General features: G+C 40.1%; 1 protein-coding gene across 3 annotated transcripts in view; it reads right to left on the reverse strand.

The window, feature by feature from the left end:
- The window catches only part of LOC117014306 (calcium-binding mitochondrial carrier protein SCaMC-1-like), a 44,049-nt gene extending 31,583 nt beyond the window's left edge, over window positions 1-12,466 (reverse strand). For all 3 annotated transcript variants that reach the window (XM_033092008.1, XM_033092007.1, XM_033092010.1), the window contains exons 1-2: window positions 11,790-12,466; window positions 6,192-6,318 (exon numbers count right to left, since the gene is read on the reverse strand). In XM_033092008.1, coding sequence (XP_032947899.1) covers window positions 6,192-6,318; window positions 11,790-12,425 — 763 coding nt within the window. In that variant the 5' untranslated portion in view covers window positions 12,426-12,466. The remainder of the gene's footprint in view (window positions 1-6,191; window positions 6,319-11,789) is intronic.
- Window positions 12,467-17,990: the final 5,524 nt, after the last annotated feature.

Raw genomic sequence — 17,990 nt, forward strand, 5'->3', positions numbered from 1 at the left:
GTTATGAAACCTTACTGAGCCGGTTATACAGTGCTGCCAATGTAAGAGCACAGTGTTAAGTTTGCAAACTTAATTGTTACACCTTCATATTTAAAACAAGCTTACTAAGCATTTCAACCTCACATTGCTTAATGTTGTAAAGGAAAAATTAAGTATTCCATATTCTCCCTGAACTCTAAATCATGTCACTCCTCACGTTCAAAATATCTTTGATTCCTCTCTTGTGTCAAGCAAATAGTTGAGGATACCATCTTTTAAAATGTGAGGACAACTTTTTTATGTCCTCAACTGTTTTATGCTTAATAAAAAAATCAACTTTAGTGTCACCTAGTTGAAAAACATGTAAAGTCAAAAAGCTACTATAAATTCAGCCACCTCTTTAATTTGTATTTTATGAACCATAGCTGCATCTGCGTACATTTATAAATAGTACATGTATTATGAGACATATTTATTTGCAATTGACAAAGCCCATTATTCATATATAGAATTTCAAATGTTTTGCAATGACTCCAAGGCCCCTAGTATTCCAAGCTCCATGGGGTGGAATTTACTGATCTATTCCTCAGCCTAGAAATCAAATTTTTCTTCAACTGGGGAAGCTGGATTCTCTGCCTTACATCCCATTATAATCTTCAAACACTATACTCATCAATTCAATAGTTTAAACAATTTTTTTCAAAGTCTACTATTCAAACCACTGTGCTAAATGATAAGAGAGAAGCCAAAGATTAATAAAACAACACTCCCCCAAGGAGTTTACCAGTATGTATGAATGAGCTATTTAAAAAAATATATCACTCTATGCTAAATATATATTATAGAAGAGTTGTGAATAAGGTGCAATAGAAGGATAAATAAAGGCATGAAAAACAAGGGTCACACTAGTTAAAAAAAGAAAAAGGAAAAGAAAAACAAGAGTCCCAAATGAAATACCATAAAGGATAACCAAGAGACCACAAAAGAAACAAAGCATTTCAACAAAGACATAATATGAGCAAGATATACTTATTTAACAAAGATTGACTGAGAACTTGCATATAATATTAGAGAGCAGAATGGTAGCTACTTGGGAGGGTGGTAGTGATTAAAGGGGATTACAAAAAGGATGCGTCTGAGATTCTAGTTATATTCTGCTTCTCAATCTGGATGCTGTTTTCACGTTGTATATCTATCTGGGGAAAATTATGGAGCTTTTACTTATAATTTATGTACTTCTTTATACATGGTATATATATATCAATGAAATCTTCCCCCAAAAAATCATTAAGTTAGGGCCTAACTTGAAAGGCCATATTAACGAGCTTTTTGACCTTGTCGGGCAATTTCCCAATTCTGCCTTTGTTCAAGATATTCTCTCTGCTCAAGAACACTTTCATTTCAATTCTGTTTATATATTGACCCAGCATAAATCTAAATTGCCCCTGGGCACAGTTAAACCCTCCCTGATCACTCTTCTGGCAATTATCATAGTCTGTCTTATGTACAGCTATGTATGTTTATTCTCACTTCACCCAAAATGTGTGCTTCTGAAGACCTTGGTTAATATAGTGCCCAGTGCATTGCTCACATTCAGTGCTCAAAAACTGTTTGCTTCATTGAACTGAAATATATTAAGTAATCCTTACCCTAAAGAAGTTAAAAACTCAAGCTGAGATGTGGGGGAAAATTAAGGAAATATGACCCAGAATACAATCGGCCTATGGACTGAAAGGGAGATTCAATGTTGTCTTTAATCATATGCAGCAAGCTTTGACTGAGATGGATGTGAAACGGATTTGATGCAATAACAGCAGTCAGATGAATGGAGAGGAGGACTGCAACCATTTCAGCACTGTAATTCCAGGAAGAAACACAAAATATTCCATTCCTGTAATGTGATTTATTGCTAAATAACAAACCATCCCAAAATTTAGTAGTTTAAAAAGAATGTATTTGATCATGAGTATGCAATCTGAACTTGGTTCAACTCGGTTCTTCTGCTAGTCTTGCCTTAGGTCACTCGTGTGAATTCAATTACATCGAGGTGTGACTTCAGCTGAAAATCCAAGATGGCTTCACTCACACTTCTGTCAGCTCAGATGGGAATGTGGTACAACTGGGGACTAAATGGGCATCTCTCTACATGTGGTCTTTCAAGCTGGGTAGCTAGTCCTCTTCTCTGGTGGTTCAGAGTGCTCAAGAGGGAACATTCTAAATGGACAAGCCCGAACGTGTGAGTACATGCTAAGCCTTGCTAATGTCCTACTGGCCAAAGCAGGTCAAATGGCCAGCCCTGGTCAGTGTGGCTAAGGGCTGCATGGGGACATGAATCCTGGGATATGTGGTTTACTGGGATAGTCACTATAAAGCAAAATCGCTTAACCTGCCCTAGCCTTAGTAAAATGCAGCTGCTGTGAAGATTGTGTGAGATAAAAATAAGACACAGAAGATAAAGTAGCTAGAACAGACATAGCAGACAGAAGAGTCCAATAAATGTTAGTTCTTTTCCTACCATTTTCTGGATATCCAAAAACTCCATTCAAAAAAATAATCTTCATGGTGAAATTATGTTTAGCAATTGCTTCATTCACATATTTATAACTGCATTCCATGGATGTTTTGGCTAAACAGGAGCAGGGGCTGAGATACTTCTTGGTGAGAGAAGTTAAACAGATCAGTTCCCATTTGGGCTTGAAGGCGTCCAGCTAGTGAGTCTGATAGTAAACCAGCCCACATGCATCCTCTCAACTCCACTGATTAGCGTAAGGCCTGGAAAGCTTCCTGGGAGACTAAACGGGAGTGGTAAAAATGGAATCCTGTCTAGTCTTGATGTTTAACACATATAAATGTGTGATGAATAGGGAGAATCCCAACAGGAACAATGATAACGAGAAAGACACGAGGGGAAAATGTCTGACGTAGTGAGCCAGATCCTGTAATAGATTTTGGGGGAAATGTTGGCTCCAGGGTCAGTGAGGTACACCTGATACTCAGAATTCTCCTATCCCAGCCAATGTGGAAGCACTTGTACCATCTGGGAGAAAGTGGTCGCGTGTTCATATGAATTGAAAAAGCTGTCCCTTGAGGCCCCAAATATTCTGGTAGCAAATTCCTTCTGATGAAGCTAACAAGAGAGAAGAGTATATTCATTTCCTGGGGCTGTGTCATGCAGGGAGTCACGCGGGGTCTCCTGTCCCGCTCCCCGCATAAGAACGCAGGATAGGGTGAGGCCAAAAAGGAACATTCACGGTGTCACACGGGGGACCCTGCTCGCTGCACCATTTGTCGTGCGAGGCAGCCTGCGGTGTCTCTGGTCCCGCTCCCCATATAAGAATGCAGCATATGGCTAGGCCAAAAATGAATACCCACGGAGCCATACATAGGGGAGTTATACCACTATAGTCTCACTGGAGGCTGGATCCACACGACCTGCAACCCGTCGTCCGCTTCTCTGCCTGCCAACCAACCGACTCACCAACCAACACAGCCGCAGCTGTTATATAAGTGGCTAATTGGCTAACTGGTTACAGCTGACAGCCAACTAGCCACAGCTGATGGCCATCTACTACCCGAGCCAGCACCTTTCATGTGAGGCTGAGAGCCTGGAAACTGCTCTATGGGACTCTGTCCCCACACACGGAGCCATAAATAGGGGAGTCATACCACTATATTCTTGCTGGCGGCTGGGTTGGAGACACAGGAAGCAAGAGCCACACGATCAGCAACTCACTGTCCATTTGTCTCTGCCAACCAACCTCACTTGCAGTGATGACACAGCTGCAATCCGCCCTGCTAACTGCAATCCATTGCTCTTGCTAGCTCAACCAACATCTTCTTGCTAGCCCCCATTTTCTGTTAGCGTAGCCACGGCAGTTATATTAGTGGCCAATGGCTCACTGGTTACAGCTGACGGCTAACTAGCCACAGCTGATGGCCATCCAATCACAGTTGATGGCCATTTACTACCTGAGCCAGCACCTTTCCACGTGAGGCCGAGAACCTGGAAAGGCACTCCTGGCTCTGTCCCCACAGGCTGCTGTAACAAAGTATCACAATCTAGGCAGCTTAGAACAACAGGAATTTATTGTCTCACGGGCCAGAAATCTGAAACCAAGTTGTCGGCAGTGCCCTGCTGCCTCTGAAGACACCAGGGAAAGGTCTATTCTATGCCTCTCTCCTAGCTCCTGGTCGCCTCAGGCGTCCTTCGGCTTGTAGATACATCACTGTCTCCAATTCTGACTCCATCATCAAATGGCCACTTCACATCATCTTCCTCTGTGTGTGCCTATCTCTGTGTCTAAATTTCCCTTTTATATGGCGTATTTTAATGATCTCATTTTAACTTGACTACTTCTGTCAAAACCTATTTCCAAATAAGGTCACAGTCTGAGGTACTGGGAATTAGGACTTCAACATATCTTTTTTTGGGGAGGACACAATTCAATTCATAATAAAAGAGATATTCTCTATCCCACCCACAAAACCATCCTGGCCAAGGTAAACTGGCTGAGCTCTAAACAAAGGTGGCTACAGAGGCAGCAGCAGTGATGACACAGACATGGCAGCACCTCGTCAGGGCTGGCAGCAGCCCTGATGGCAACAGCAGAGCCACCTCCTGTCACAGCTCAGGTGCTTACAACAAATGAAGCCAGTGGGAATTTGGACAGCAGCTCTACCAGAATGGTACCTCTGCAGGGCTTTGGGGACTGAGCTGTGACATCCAGTTTGACTAGTCAAGGCAGAAATTAGAAAATCTATATTGCCAATCACTGTATTATTTTGGGACTTCCATCTTGCCTCAATAAAATATTCTCTACTACCACCAATAGCTACAACCATGGATTTGCAATTTTACCAAGGACAATAGTAGTAGTATATTTTTACTAATGGCATTCTAATCTCATGAATTATCTGACGCAGTGGATTATCAGTTTACAAATGATGGTCCTGGTGGTAACCATCAACAACGGAGTGAAATTTCAGAACAGCACAGGAGCAGAACTATCAGTCCTAGATCAGCAGCAAATGATGACCAAGTCTAATTTAGTAAGCAGTACTTCTAAAGCTTCTGGGTACTATTTCAGCAGGGGGGCCCAGGAAAGCCTAAACTTCCTTTTGGAAAATGAACGAACACTTGGAGCACGATTTGCGTATTAAAGGAAATGTAACCACTTTTGTGCTCACAGATCACTAAAGCCTGTGACAATCAGGTTATATTTTGTTTCACCCAAGAATCCATCAGTAGAATCCTTTAAATGGCTTTTCTTGTACACTTAGAATTTTGCAATTAACAAAAATTAGATTTCGCAAAGCTTAAAAATTAACATATATGTTTCTTAAATAGGGTATAATTAGGCTCTAATTACCCACGGTGGATTAGCCACATATGGATGCTGAAGTGGTATTCCACTTTTACATTTAGTTTCTCTGATTTAAGGGTTTGTAACAAAGTATAATAGAGTATACCTTTCGTCTGCAAATCAGCATGGATATTGATCACAGTATTATACCTAAGAGTAAAAAAACTGAAAACATCCTAAATGTCTAACAATATGGGAATGATTAGATAAGTCTACTGACATATTTCAGTCATTAAAAATTGTGAAGAATATTCAATGAGGTGGAAATGCTTACATCATAACATTAAAAGAAAAAAGTAGGACACCAAACTATACATACAGTGTGACTGCAATTTCATTTAGAGAGAGAGAAACCAAGAAAGAAACAGAGACAAAAAGACTGGAAGGAAATAAAAAAATATATTAAAATGCTAAATCAGATCTCTAGACAGCAGGGTTACAAGTAACTTTCACTTTCTTTCAGGAGCTTTTCTGTGTTATCTCACTTTCTTGTAACAGCAAGATTTTCAAAATCAGCAGGAAAACAATAAATGTCATTTTTCAAACTACCATGATACTTTCAGCTCATATATTGCAAAAGAGAGGAGAGCCCTACGCACTGAGCCAAGAAGCTTTAAATTCAGAGGGCAAAATTATTTTATTAAAAAGATTGTAACCACACAGAAATTATACTACTACTAAATGTTATATTATGTTATTCTTAGGCATTAAAAACTTACTGGTAAACAAGTAATACAATTGAATCTTTCATGGTAGGAGTAAATTAGAATCTAGTAAAAATATCCTTTAGTACTGACAGTTATTATGCATGTCAAGCTAATTGTGAATAAAACACACATACGTACACACCATCATTATTTTTGTCCAGACTATTAAATGCTAGCCTCATTTTTTTCTCATGGTCTTTAAGGTATTGCAAAAATTCTTTGAAGTCCAATTTTGAATCATCATTCGTATCTCCAGCTTTAAAAATGTCCTACAAGAAAGAAGAAACTCATTGCAGAGATGCATTGCAAGTAAATCCATTATACCATGCTAACACTGGCACATTTCACTCATACTGATTATGATTTCCATCAGCATCCACTGCCCTAATTTTTTAGTCACAGCTACAAGGCTAATCACATTAAGTGATTTTTTTTTAATTTGTGTAATACTAGAGTCAATAACCACCGTGTCATTCCAAATAATTATGAATCTTATTAGTACTTACCTGAGGTTATCAATGAATGCCAAGTACCTTGAAAGAATAAAGATACTAAGACATATAATCTTTGCCATCAGAGACCTCACACTCTATTAACCAAATGAGATATGTGAAAATATGTGAAATTCTAGTATGACCCACAGCTTAATGGTTTGAGACCTAGCCTCATGAAGTAAGAGTGTATGTTCAAATCTCACTGAAGTGTTATGCTTTTTAAAATAAAAAATGAATAATCATAATTTTTAAATACACATCATCTATATTTCCAGTAGACTCCTACATCGAAATCACAGGCCATGTCTTGTTCATCTTTGTACCATCGATGCATAGCATAAAGTATGGCACACAAAGGCCTTTGATCAATATTTGTTGAATTGAAAAATACTGTGAGCTGGACACTGGACTAGGTGCTAGGGATTAAAAGACAAGGCGCAGTCCCTGCCCTGAAGGATGTTCCCGACTAGTAGAGACCACTCACATAACCAGAGAGAATATGTTAGGTGACATAATGAGAATTTTCCATTTTGAATAAGGGACCTCTGGAAAAACATCAAGCATAACAGCATCCACATCACAGGGGTAACCAGAAGGAGGAGAGAGCAAGGGATTGAAAACTTATTTGAAGAAATAATGATGGAAAACTTCCCTAACCTGGCAAAGGAAATAGAAATACAAGTCAAGGAAGCACAGAGAGTCCCAAACAAAATGAACGCAAAGAGGCCCACATCAAGACACATCATAACTAAAATGCCGAAGATTAAAGACAAGAGAGAATCTTAAAAGCAGCAAGAGAAAAGCAGTTAGTCACCTACAAGGGAGCTCCCATAAGACTGTCACCTGATTTCTCCACAGAAGCTTTGCAGCCCAGAGGGATTGGTACAAATTATTCAAAATGATGAAAAGCAAGCACCTACAACCAATATTACCCTACCCAGCAAGGCTATCACTTAGAATCGAAGGACAGATAAAGAGCTCCTCAGACAAGAACCCAAAGGAGTCCATCACCACCAAACCAATATCATAAGAAATGTTAAAGAGACTTCTTTAAGAAAAAGATGGGGAAAAAAGAGAGAAGACATGAATAATAAAATGTCAATAACTATATACCTATCAATAATTACTTTATATGTAAATGGGTTAAATGTTCCAATCAAAAAACATAGAGTGGCTGAATGGATAAGAAAACAATGCTGCCTACAAGAGACTCACTCAGATTGAAAAACATACATAGACTGAAAGCAAAGGAATGGAAAAAAAATATTTCATACAATGGGAATGGAAAAAAGCCGGGTAGCAATACTTATATCAGACAAAGTAGACTTTAAAACACAGGCTATAACAAGTGACAAAGAAGGACATTTCATATACAATAGCCAAGATATGGAAGCAACCTAACTGTCCATCAATAGACAATTGGATAAAGACGATGTGGTACATATATACAATGGAATATTACTCAGCCATAAGAAAGAATGAAATCTTACCATTTACAGCAATACAGATGGACCTAGAGGGTATTATGCTAACTATAGTAAGTCAGACAGGGAAAGACAAATACTACATGATTTCATTTATCTGTGGAATGTAAAAAATAAAATAAAAGAACAATCAAAACAGAAACAAACTCATAAATACAGAGAATAAACTGATGGTTGCCACATAGGAGGGGGGTTATGGGTCTGGGTGAAAAAGGTGAAGGGATTAAGAAGTACAAATTGGCAGTTACAAAATAGTCATGGGGATGTAAAGTACAGCATAGGGAATATAGTCAATAATATTGTAATAATTATGTATGGTGCCAGGCGGGTACTTGACTTATCGAGGTGATCACTTCATAAGTTATATAAATATCTAACCAGTATGCTGTACACTTGAAACTAATATAATTTGAATGTCAACTGTAATTGAAAAATAAAATAAATAAATAAATTTAAAAGCAAGGGAATTATGTGAGGTGATGGATGTGTTAACTAATCTCATTATGGTAATCATTTCACAACATATACATGTATAAATCATCACATTGTACACCTTAAACATGCACAATGTTATATGTCAATCATATTTCAATAAAGCTGGAACAAAAATAATGCAGTAAGAGCAAAACAAGGAGTTAGATTCTAATTAAATATCATTGCCTTTCTGAAAGCTCTGAGTCTGCGGCTTGTCCTTTTTCTTCTTTTAAAGGAAGATTATCAAGTATTGTAAGTGTTAAAGCCACATTGCAACAAACTGATACGTTCTGCTCAATACAATCATGGAGACGGAAAAAAGAATCATTTCAAAGGGAGTCACTTTCTTACCTTTGAACGTAATGTAGCTTCTGTAGCGTCCAAGTATAATCTAAAACCATCTCTTATACCATTAGTAATTTGTGTCCCTTTTTAGGGGAAATTTTGGCTAACAATACACTCTGGCTACCAATATTGTTCAGTCCAGAGCTCATCAACAAAACCAGACAACCAAGAATCACCGATAGCATGAAAGAAGCACCACACATTCAATTAGCGGAAGAACTACCCCTGAGGAAACACTTGGTACAGGAGATATGTGTAAGATTGAGGGAGTATTACATCCATCAGGAAAAAACAGTTATTAAAATAAAAATTTGATAGTAAGAAACAATTCAAGAATGGTTTCATTAACAAAATGCACATAGCTGAACAGCCATTTAGAAGGCTGAAGATTAATGGAATTGGGTGAATGTTGCTGGCAGCAATCGATACACTGGAGAAAAACAGCGAAAGACTGAGAAAGACACCGCATCAAAAATGTGGTAATACATACACTGGAATATTATTCAGCTTTAAAAAATAAAGGTTCTCACATATGTTACAATATGAACTTTGAAGACATTATACTAAGTGATATAAGCCATTCATGAAAAGACAAATAATGTATGACTCTACTGTATTTCACATGATGTAGAATAGTCAAAGTCATAGACATGGAAAGTAGAATGGTTTCCAAGGGCTGGATGGAGGAAGGAATAGGGAGTTATTGTTTAATGGGTATAGAGTTTTCATTTTACAAGATGAAAAGAATTATGGAGCTAGATGGTGGTAATGGTTGCACAGTATTATGAATGTATTTAATACCACTGACTTGTACACTTAAAAATGGTCAAGATGGTAAATTTTATGTTATGTGTATTTTACCACAATAAAAAGAGTTGGAGAAAAAAACAGTATCACACCCCAGAGTAAACAGCAAATATTAGTACCACGCTTAAAGACCTACTAAAGAATTCAGGGGTGGTGGTCCCCATCATTTTTTCACCAGTCTTAGCCCCTACACAAGCTAGGTGGATCACAGTGGAGGATGACAGTGGACAATTTCAAAACTCAACCAAGTAGCAGAGGAGCCAACTGCAGCTATGGATGCAGATGTGGCATCTTTACCAGAGTAGATTAACACGGCCCCAGGGCCACAGCATATGGCCACTGATCTGGTGAATGCAGTGATTTCCACTTACCAAGGAGGACCAGAAGCAACTGACATTCACATGGCATGAGCAATAATATACATTTAAATCTCCCACCCTCTCTCATAAAGGAACCTGTTGTATCTACACTTTCACAGCACATCACACTGTTCCACTATATTGATGACATCACATTAACCAGATTAGATGAGCAAGAAGTAGCAATATATTAGGGGCCTTGGTAAGACATATGCACTCCAGTGGGTGGGGGATAATAGAATCAATGAAGGTTCAGGGGTCTACCACATCAATTAAGTATTTCAGGACCAGTGGTAGAAAAAATGATGCATGGAGTTTATAAGCCCCCAAAGGAGAATCTTCAGCAGAAAATTGTTTAACAGTTCTTGGCATGCTATGGGGCCATGGTAGAAAGAGTGTTTAACTATGGGACATCAAGTGACCATACAGCCAGAGTTGCATATCATGAGTTGGGTTCTGTCAGACCCTCTAAGTCATAAGTTTTGATGAGCCCAGCAAGCAATCCTTATGACGTAACACTACGTCTGAGATCAAGCAGAATTAGCACAAGCAAGCTACAAAGAGTTGTCCAGATCTCTACACCCCACCACTGTTATCCATCACCTCTCCCTGAATTCACACCTGTAACTACATGAGGGGTTGTTATGACGTATAGGGGGGTGGAGGGGGCAAGGAGGTTGAAATTGGTTCGTGGAAGTTTTCTTACTATGTGAGTGCAAACAGAGAATGGCCCATTATGCATTACTCTGTTTCCTACCTCTCAGGTTTCTTCTCTGATATCCCTTTTCAGGTAAGCAGGAACCTGAGATACCTGAAAGGCTGAGATGCAGTGTCCTGGAATTCTGGGCTAACAGAAGAAAGTAGAACCAGAGACTGTTCTAAGAGACAGAGTTCAGGGCCAAAATAAAAATAAAACCATGTAGATGGTTTGATTAAGTCATCAATCTGAAGGGACTAAGCAGAGTGAGAGGATACAGGTATGAGACAGTGAGCTAAAAATCAAATCAGAGCAACAGGTTTTGGACCGCAGAAGTCTGAAGGAATTTCCTGAGCTATGGGAAAGGTTTGGACATCACACATACACACACACACACACACACACACACACACACACACACATAAACCCTAAACAGTAGAGAGCTGAAACAAGTGAGTAATATCTGAAGACTGTTCAGCAATGATGTAGAAATAGAATAACTGTTTTATCTTGATGTCCTAAACTTCCATCTAAACAGTTTTTAAATAAGAAGCCAAGACCCATCTAGAGAAGGAAGACCTCACTAATTTAGGCAATGTATTAAACAGTCAGCAGGAGCGTGAATTCAAGGATCAAGGTCTGACTCCCCTAGATCTTGTGGATGTCAGAGACAGCAGGTCTGGGGACCCACCTGTGCCTGATGCTGAAGTGTGAACCCTGGGCTGGGAACGTCCTGATTAAAGAGAAACGTCGTTTACTCCTGCATTCACAAAGGCTAAGACGACCCCTGAAATTCTGTGTGGATTCAGGAAATGTTGAATGAGTCACCAGAAACCCACTGAGCATCTCGCAAAAAGCCCAGGAGAAGGCTTTGGTCATGGTCAACAGTGACTGTCTTAAGAAGATTGAGATCGATCGTGTTTCGCCGGCGGGCGTTATTCTGCGTGAGGGGCTCAGGGAGGAGAATCCCGCCCTTATAACAGGGGCCTTTGAAAGAAGCTCCAGAAAGGGCAAGTTTGGCTTCACCCTCCACCCAACGTCTCTCCCGACTCCCGGTGCCACATTCTCTTGGTCAATCACCTTCTCTGAGTGCATGCCAAACGTGGAGCTCCAGTTTTTCAGCCCCTCCCGGAGCTCGATGATGTCCACCACCCCGTCCCCGTTGCGGTCCAGGTCTTGGAAGAGGATCCCGTAGTTGAAGTAGTCCTCGTCGTCCTGGCAGGCCGCCGTGGGCAGCACGAAGCCCCGCAGCCAGCGCAGCATGGCCCGTCCGGTGCTGCCTCGCGGTGGCGGGGACCACACGGCCGCCTCCACTGCGGCGGCTGTGGCAACGGCCCGAGGGAGCCGCAGCGGTTCGAAGCCGCCTGGGGGAGCGAGAGGACCGCGCCGCCGGCTTCTCGGGCGCCTCCGAGAGGCCCCTCGGGCGCGCGGCCTCATGGGAACCCTGCCCGAGGCGCCACGCGAGAGGCCGCTCGCCGGAAGTGGGAGACGCGGCGCGGTCCGCGGCGACCTCCGGCCGCTGACCGACCCGAGAGACAAGTGAGTGTTGGGGAAGCGGAGCGCGTTCCCCAGGCGGCGTCGAAGGAGCGCCCGGGTGTCTACAATCTCCCGGAACAACTCAGTGCCTCCCGCAGGGGAGTTGCGCTGACCTGCAGCCCTGACGTGAGTGTCCAGTGCCCTCGTGCCACCCTCCTCCCAGAGCCCAGAGTAGGTCATCGCCTTGCAGTAGGCCCCCCGCTGACCCTACGGGGATTGGGGGGCGGTCTAGAGAGGGCAGACCTCCCAGAGGAGCCGTACCCCACCCACCCCGCGCCCCCCAACTCAGCCCCCCTCTAGTCTGGCCCCCCCTCGCCGAACCTGAGTTGCTTCCAAAGACCCTCCTCCTCCTCACCTCCTAGTACTTTCTCATAGGTCTGCTGCAGTCTCATCTCAGCCACCTCCCTACTTCACTGAACTTCCCTGTCACAACATCCAAAGGACACTTTAAAATCCTTCCCTTACTTAATCCCGATCCTGGTTAGCCACTGTTGTCCATGCCCTCCATTCTGACACACCTTTTGTGTTGTCCTCTGGGACACCGCACATTGCCGGTGCGCCTCAACCTCTTTTCCAGGCGCCCATAAAGGATCTGAGGTATTCTCAAGTCGAGGTACTAGAGAATTACAGGCGACAGGACTGAGGGATTATGGTAAAACCTAGTTCTGTACTATATTGCACTGGACTTTGTGTCCTCAATCTGTGGTCACATCTTTTGAAAGTCAGTGGCACAGTCTAAAGACAGGCCCAGACCAATATTTTTTATTTTTTCTTGTAAAATCCCAAATCTTGGACCACTGGGCTCCTCATATCACCAGAGTAACTGTCAAAGTTTACTCTGATCTCTGTGATCTGCTCCCCCATTACCTCTCTGACCTCATCTTCTGCAACTGTCCCCCTCATTCACTTTGCTCCACACACCAGCATTTGCTGTACCTTGAGCCAGACATAGTACACACACCTTAGCGCCTCTGCATTGCCCCCCTGCCTGGAATACTCACCTCCCAGGTATCCTCCCGGAGAACTCCCTCATCGCCTTCCAAGTCTTTGCTCAAAAATCACCCTATCAGTGAGCCCCCCTGCTTCTTAACACTGTTACCCACACTTCCTGACACTGTTGCTTCCCCTTACACTGTTCCAGTATTTTCTTTTTCCTATATCGCCTATCACCTTAGAGGGTATTGATCACCTAAAATACTATATGATTTACTCATTTCTTAGGTTTATTGTCGGTTTCCCCTGCTAGAATATAAGTTTCTTAAGTATCGAGAACAGTGCCTAACAAGTAATAGGTGCTCAATAAATATTTGTTGAATAAATTAATCAAGGTACTATCATTTTTTAAGAGGATAAAGATTCCTGGCTTCAAAAGCTTAAAAACTCCCGTGTGCTGTGCTTACAATTGAAATGACTTTTTTTAGGACAAAGTAATAATTTTCTTTGATATATATATATATATATATATATAGAGAGAGAGAGAGAGAGAGAGAGAGAGAGAGAGACAAAAAAATGTATACACATTTTAAGAAAGGAAAACTGTATTAAAATTGTAATACTCAATATATAACAAAAGCTGAATATAAGTCATGTTTGACTTCTGCAATTACAACAGGTGCTCAAAGTAGTTACCATCAGCGTAATTTTAATACAGATTTTTCCTTTCTTAAAATATGATACATTTTTTTGGCACCGTGTGTGTGTGTGTGTGTGTGTGTGTGTGTGTGTGTAAAAGTAAAAGTGAAAGCCCCCCACACTTGGTATTTACCAATACCAAGATAAAGAAAGACAAAAAAAAAAAAAAAAGACCAGGGAACTGATCCAGATAAAAGGATATTCAAGAGACCTGACACATAATCTAGATACTTCAAAAAATTACTATAAAGACCATTATTGAAGGGATTAGGAAAGGAAATGCAAATTGGTAGTCACAGGGATATGAAATACAGTATGGGGAATATAATTAATAATGTTATAAAGACTATGTAGGGTGTCAGATAGGTACTGGACTTATCAGGGGATCACTTCATAGAGTATATAAATGCCTAACCACTGCACTGTACACCTGAAACGAATATAAAACAATATTAAATATCAACTATAATTAAATATGTATACACATATATACATTATATATGTGTGTGTATATGTGTGTGTGTGTGTGTGTGTATAGTCATGGGATGTAAAAAGTACAGCATAGGGAATATAGTCAATGGTATTATAATAGCTATGTACGATGTCAGATGGGTAGTAGACTTGTTGGGGTTATCACTTTGTGAGGTGTGTAAATGTCTATTATGTTGCTTTGTACACCTGAAACTAATTTTTAAAAGACCATTATTAGTACAGATTTTGAGACATCAGCTCATAAATTACAGGGTTGATGAGTTCATCTGGAGAAATAAAAAAAGAGAGTAAATAAAAGGGAGAGTGGTTGAAGATCTTGGTAGTGGCTGAAGTTAGAAAAGCAGGAAAGGATGCAGAGAAAACTGGTTACAGAGATAAGAAGAGGACCAAGAAAAGATTCTCTAGAGGAGCTTTATCATTAAAACGATGGCGAAATGTCACCAAGAGGCAAAGTGGTTGAGGAGGATGAAACCATTAGTTTTGGTAATTGAAGTCACTGGGTATCCTTACAGACAGCATTTTCAATAGAGAGGTAGGAACAAGACCTGTAAGGGATTTAGGAGTGATCGTGGATATAAATGATGAGAGATAGAAGGAGGTAAAGGGAGGTAGTATAAACATCTTCATAAATGTGTGGAAATAGAATCAAGGAGATACAGAGGTAGTATCTTGAAAAGGGTAAGATACAAAGAGAACAGATCGGTGGTTGCCAGAAGCTGGGGGTGGGAGTGGGGGAAGGTCTGCATAATAGGTAAAGGGAGTCAAAAAGTACAAACTTCTATTTATAAAATAAGTAAGTCATGGGATGTATTGCATATTTGAAAGTGCAAAGGAAATAGACCTTAAAAGTTCGCATCACAAGGAAAAAATTCTCTATGGTGATGGATGTTAACTAGATGTGTTGTCACTAGATCATTTTGCAATATGTGTAAATATTGAATCATTATGTTGTTTACCTGAAATTAATATAATGTTTTATGTCGATTATAGCTTAATTTAAAAAAAAGAATAAGCATATGTAAATGGCAAAATAATAATAATAATAATAAAAAAGGCACAGGTTGAAAGGAAGATGTTATGGGATAGAAGAGAAACCTGAGAGTTCTTGAATAGTATACTGGGTTGTTCAGTAGAGAGAGAGCCCTTATGCAAAGGAGAACTTTGATATTTTTGATATTTTAGTTGGTTCAATCTTTAAGAAATTGTTCTCTCTCTCTCTCTCTCTCTCTCTCTCTCTCTCTCTCTCTCTCTCTCTCTCTCTTTCTCTCTCCCTCCCTCCCTCCAGCTCTCCCTCTCTCCTTCTGTCTCTCTCTCTCCCTCCCTCACGCCCTCCCTCTCTCTCTCCCTGCCTCTCGATATAAAGTTCTGCACAGGATGACTTGGGTATAATAACTGCTCAGAGTGCTACCTGTATCAGTCAGGATAGGTTAATTATTGCTGCAGAAACAAATCCCTTTCCCACAAATCATTGCTTTAATAAAATAAAGTTTATTTCTTTTAAAAAAGACAATTCTTAGAACAATTCACAATTAATGACATCTAAATAAGGGCTGTGGATTAGATAATAGTATTGTATTGTTAAATTTCCTCATTTTGAAAAATATGTAAAGGAAAGTTCTTAGGAAATTCACACTGAACTATTTAGAGGTAAAGGAGCACAATGTTTCCAATTTTTTCTCTCTCTCTGTCTCCACACACACATGTGCACACACATGCACATATGTATAGGGGAGAGCAAATGGGGCAAAATGTGCATTGGGAATTTGTGTAGAGTATCCAGGATTTCCTTGGACTAGTCTATATATTTTACCTTGGACTATATATCCTATATATATATTTCCTTGGACTATATAAATGTAGGTTGAAACTATATCAGAATAAAATTTTATCTCCCCCAACCACACATATACACATGAAAGGAACCCACCCCACAGTGATTGATTTTCTTATACATTTTTGTTGGTAGATTTGCCTTTGTTAAACTGCATCTTCTCCACTAATTATTTTATGTTGCTTCTCCCCTTGAGTGTGGACATCAAGGTAGAAAATGCTTTCCTTCAGAACTTTTAAAGCGTTAATTACCCTATTATTTTCTGGCATCTAGTGTTACTTCTGAGAAGTCTGGTGACACTGATTTTTTTGTAGATGACCTGGTTTTCCTCTCTGGAAACTTTTAGTCATGCCTCCACCCTGGGTGTTCTGTACTGTACAATGTGAGCTAGGTAGGGTTTTTTGTGTTGTTGTTTTTTTCATCCAATAGTGCTTGACAGTTGGTGGGCTTTTCCTAACTGTAAACTTACGCCTTTCCTTTTGTGCTTGCCAGGAGTAGTGCAGAAGATGCAGTTTTGATTTGCAAAGGCAAATCTAACAACAAAAATGTATAAAAAAAAACCTTTAAAACCTGTGAGGCTTTATTCTCTGGAGAAAGCAAAAAGGCTCTTGACTCAGGAATACGGAATTCAGTAATTCAGTGTGGTGTAGGACTGGAAACAGATGGATTAAATGATAAAATAGTCACCATTGACAGTAGGCCTTTTGCCCTTTTCCCCTGCTTTGAACATAGCATCCTGACATGCTTCCCTGCTTTGTATATTTATATAAAAATTAGAGAGAAATTTGTTCCTTGGTGACCCAAAAGGGGTAAAAGGAGATAGTGACTGAATGTTGTCTTAGGCCCATCATTTCTGCCTTGAGTAGAACAATGAAAAGAATGGAAACCCTTCTCCCCTTGTTTCATTGTAGTTCTCACCACAGAGACTTGGCCACCAGGCTCAGGCAATCCCTCCATTTCCACACCATCTTCAAAGGGACCACAACAGCTCTACCCGAAACTTTTCAAACAATTGAAGAATTCTACCTACAGGGCCTAGTATTTGATAAGGAATAAAGAGGGAGTACAGCTCTTTGACCAGTCTCTGTCTCTTGGTGTCACAATTTCCAGCCCATGGAGAGAATCAGAGTATTGTCTAGCCTTCCCCAACCCTACTTCCAGCAAAAAAAGGAGAGTTTCCTAATTTTTTTCTGTTCCTAGACCACTAGTGCTAGGTTATTATATTGTATTTAATTATGTATTTACACATCTGTCTCCATCACTAAACTCCAAAATTCATGTGGATGAGAATGGTGTATGATTTGTTTTTTGTACCCTCAAGGTGGGTTGAGTGCCTGGCAGCTTATTTGAATAAGCTAGGCAGCTTATTTGAATGAGTCTAGGAGATTACTGGCAATAAAGTAATTGCACATGAGAATATCAAGGAATAGTGTTAAGACCTCTGAAATCCTTCTTTTGAAAAGCATCAAATATTATTCCTAACTCTCAAAAACATGCACATGAACTATGCAACCCACCTGCATTAGGGTTTTTAGATGCTCTAATGGCGTTGTGTGTGTTTGAGCATAAGTACCAGTTATGCCTCCAGCCAACAGATATTTCCATAACAGACCAAATTTTCTTCTTGATCAATTGAATTTTGAAAAGTACATCTATATCCCACATGAAGTCCCTATTAAAATAAATAAGTAAATAAATAAATAATATTGTAATTAGATAATCTCAAATGAATGTTTTCTCCTTATAAGAGCTAAATGTTTTATATATCTCAGCTCCACAACAAATTAATG

The sequence above is a fragment of the Rhinolophus ferrumequinum genome, chromosome 22 (genome assembly GCF_004115265.2).
Source record: "Rhinolophus ferrumequinum isolate MPI-CBG mRhiFer1 chromosome 22, mRhiFer1_v1.p, whole genome shotgun sequence".
Lineage (NCBI taxonomy): Eukaryota > Metazoa > Chordata > Mammalia > Chiroptera > Rhinolophidae > Rhinolophus > Rhinolophus ferrumequinum.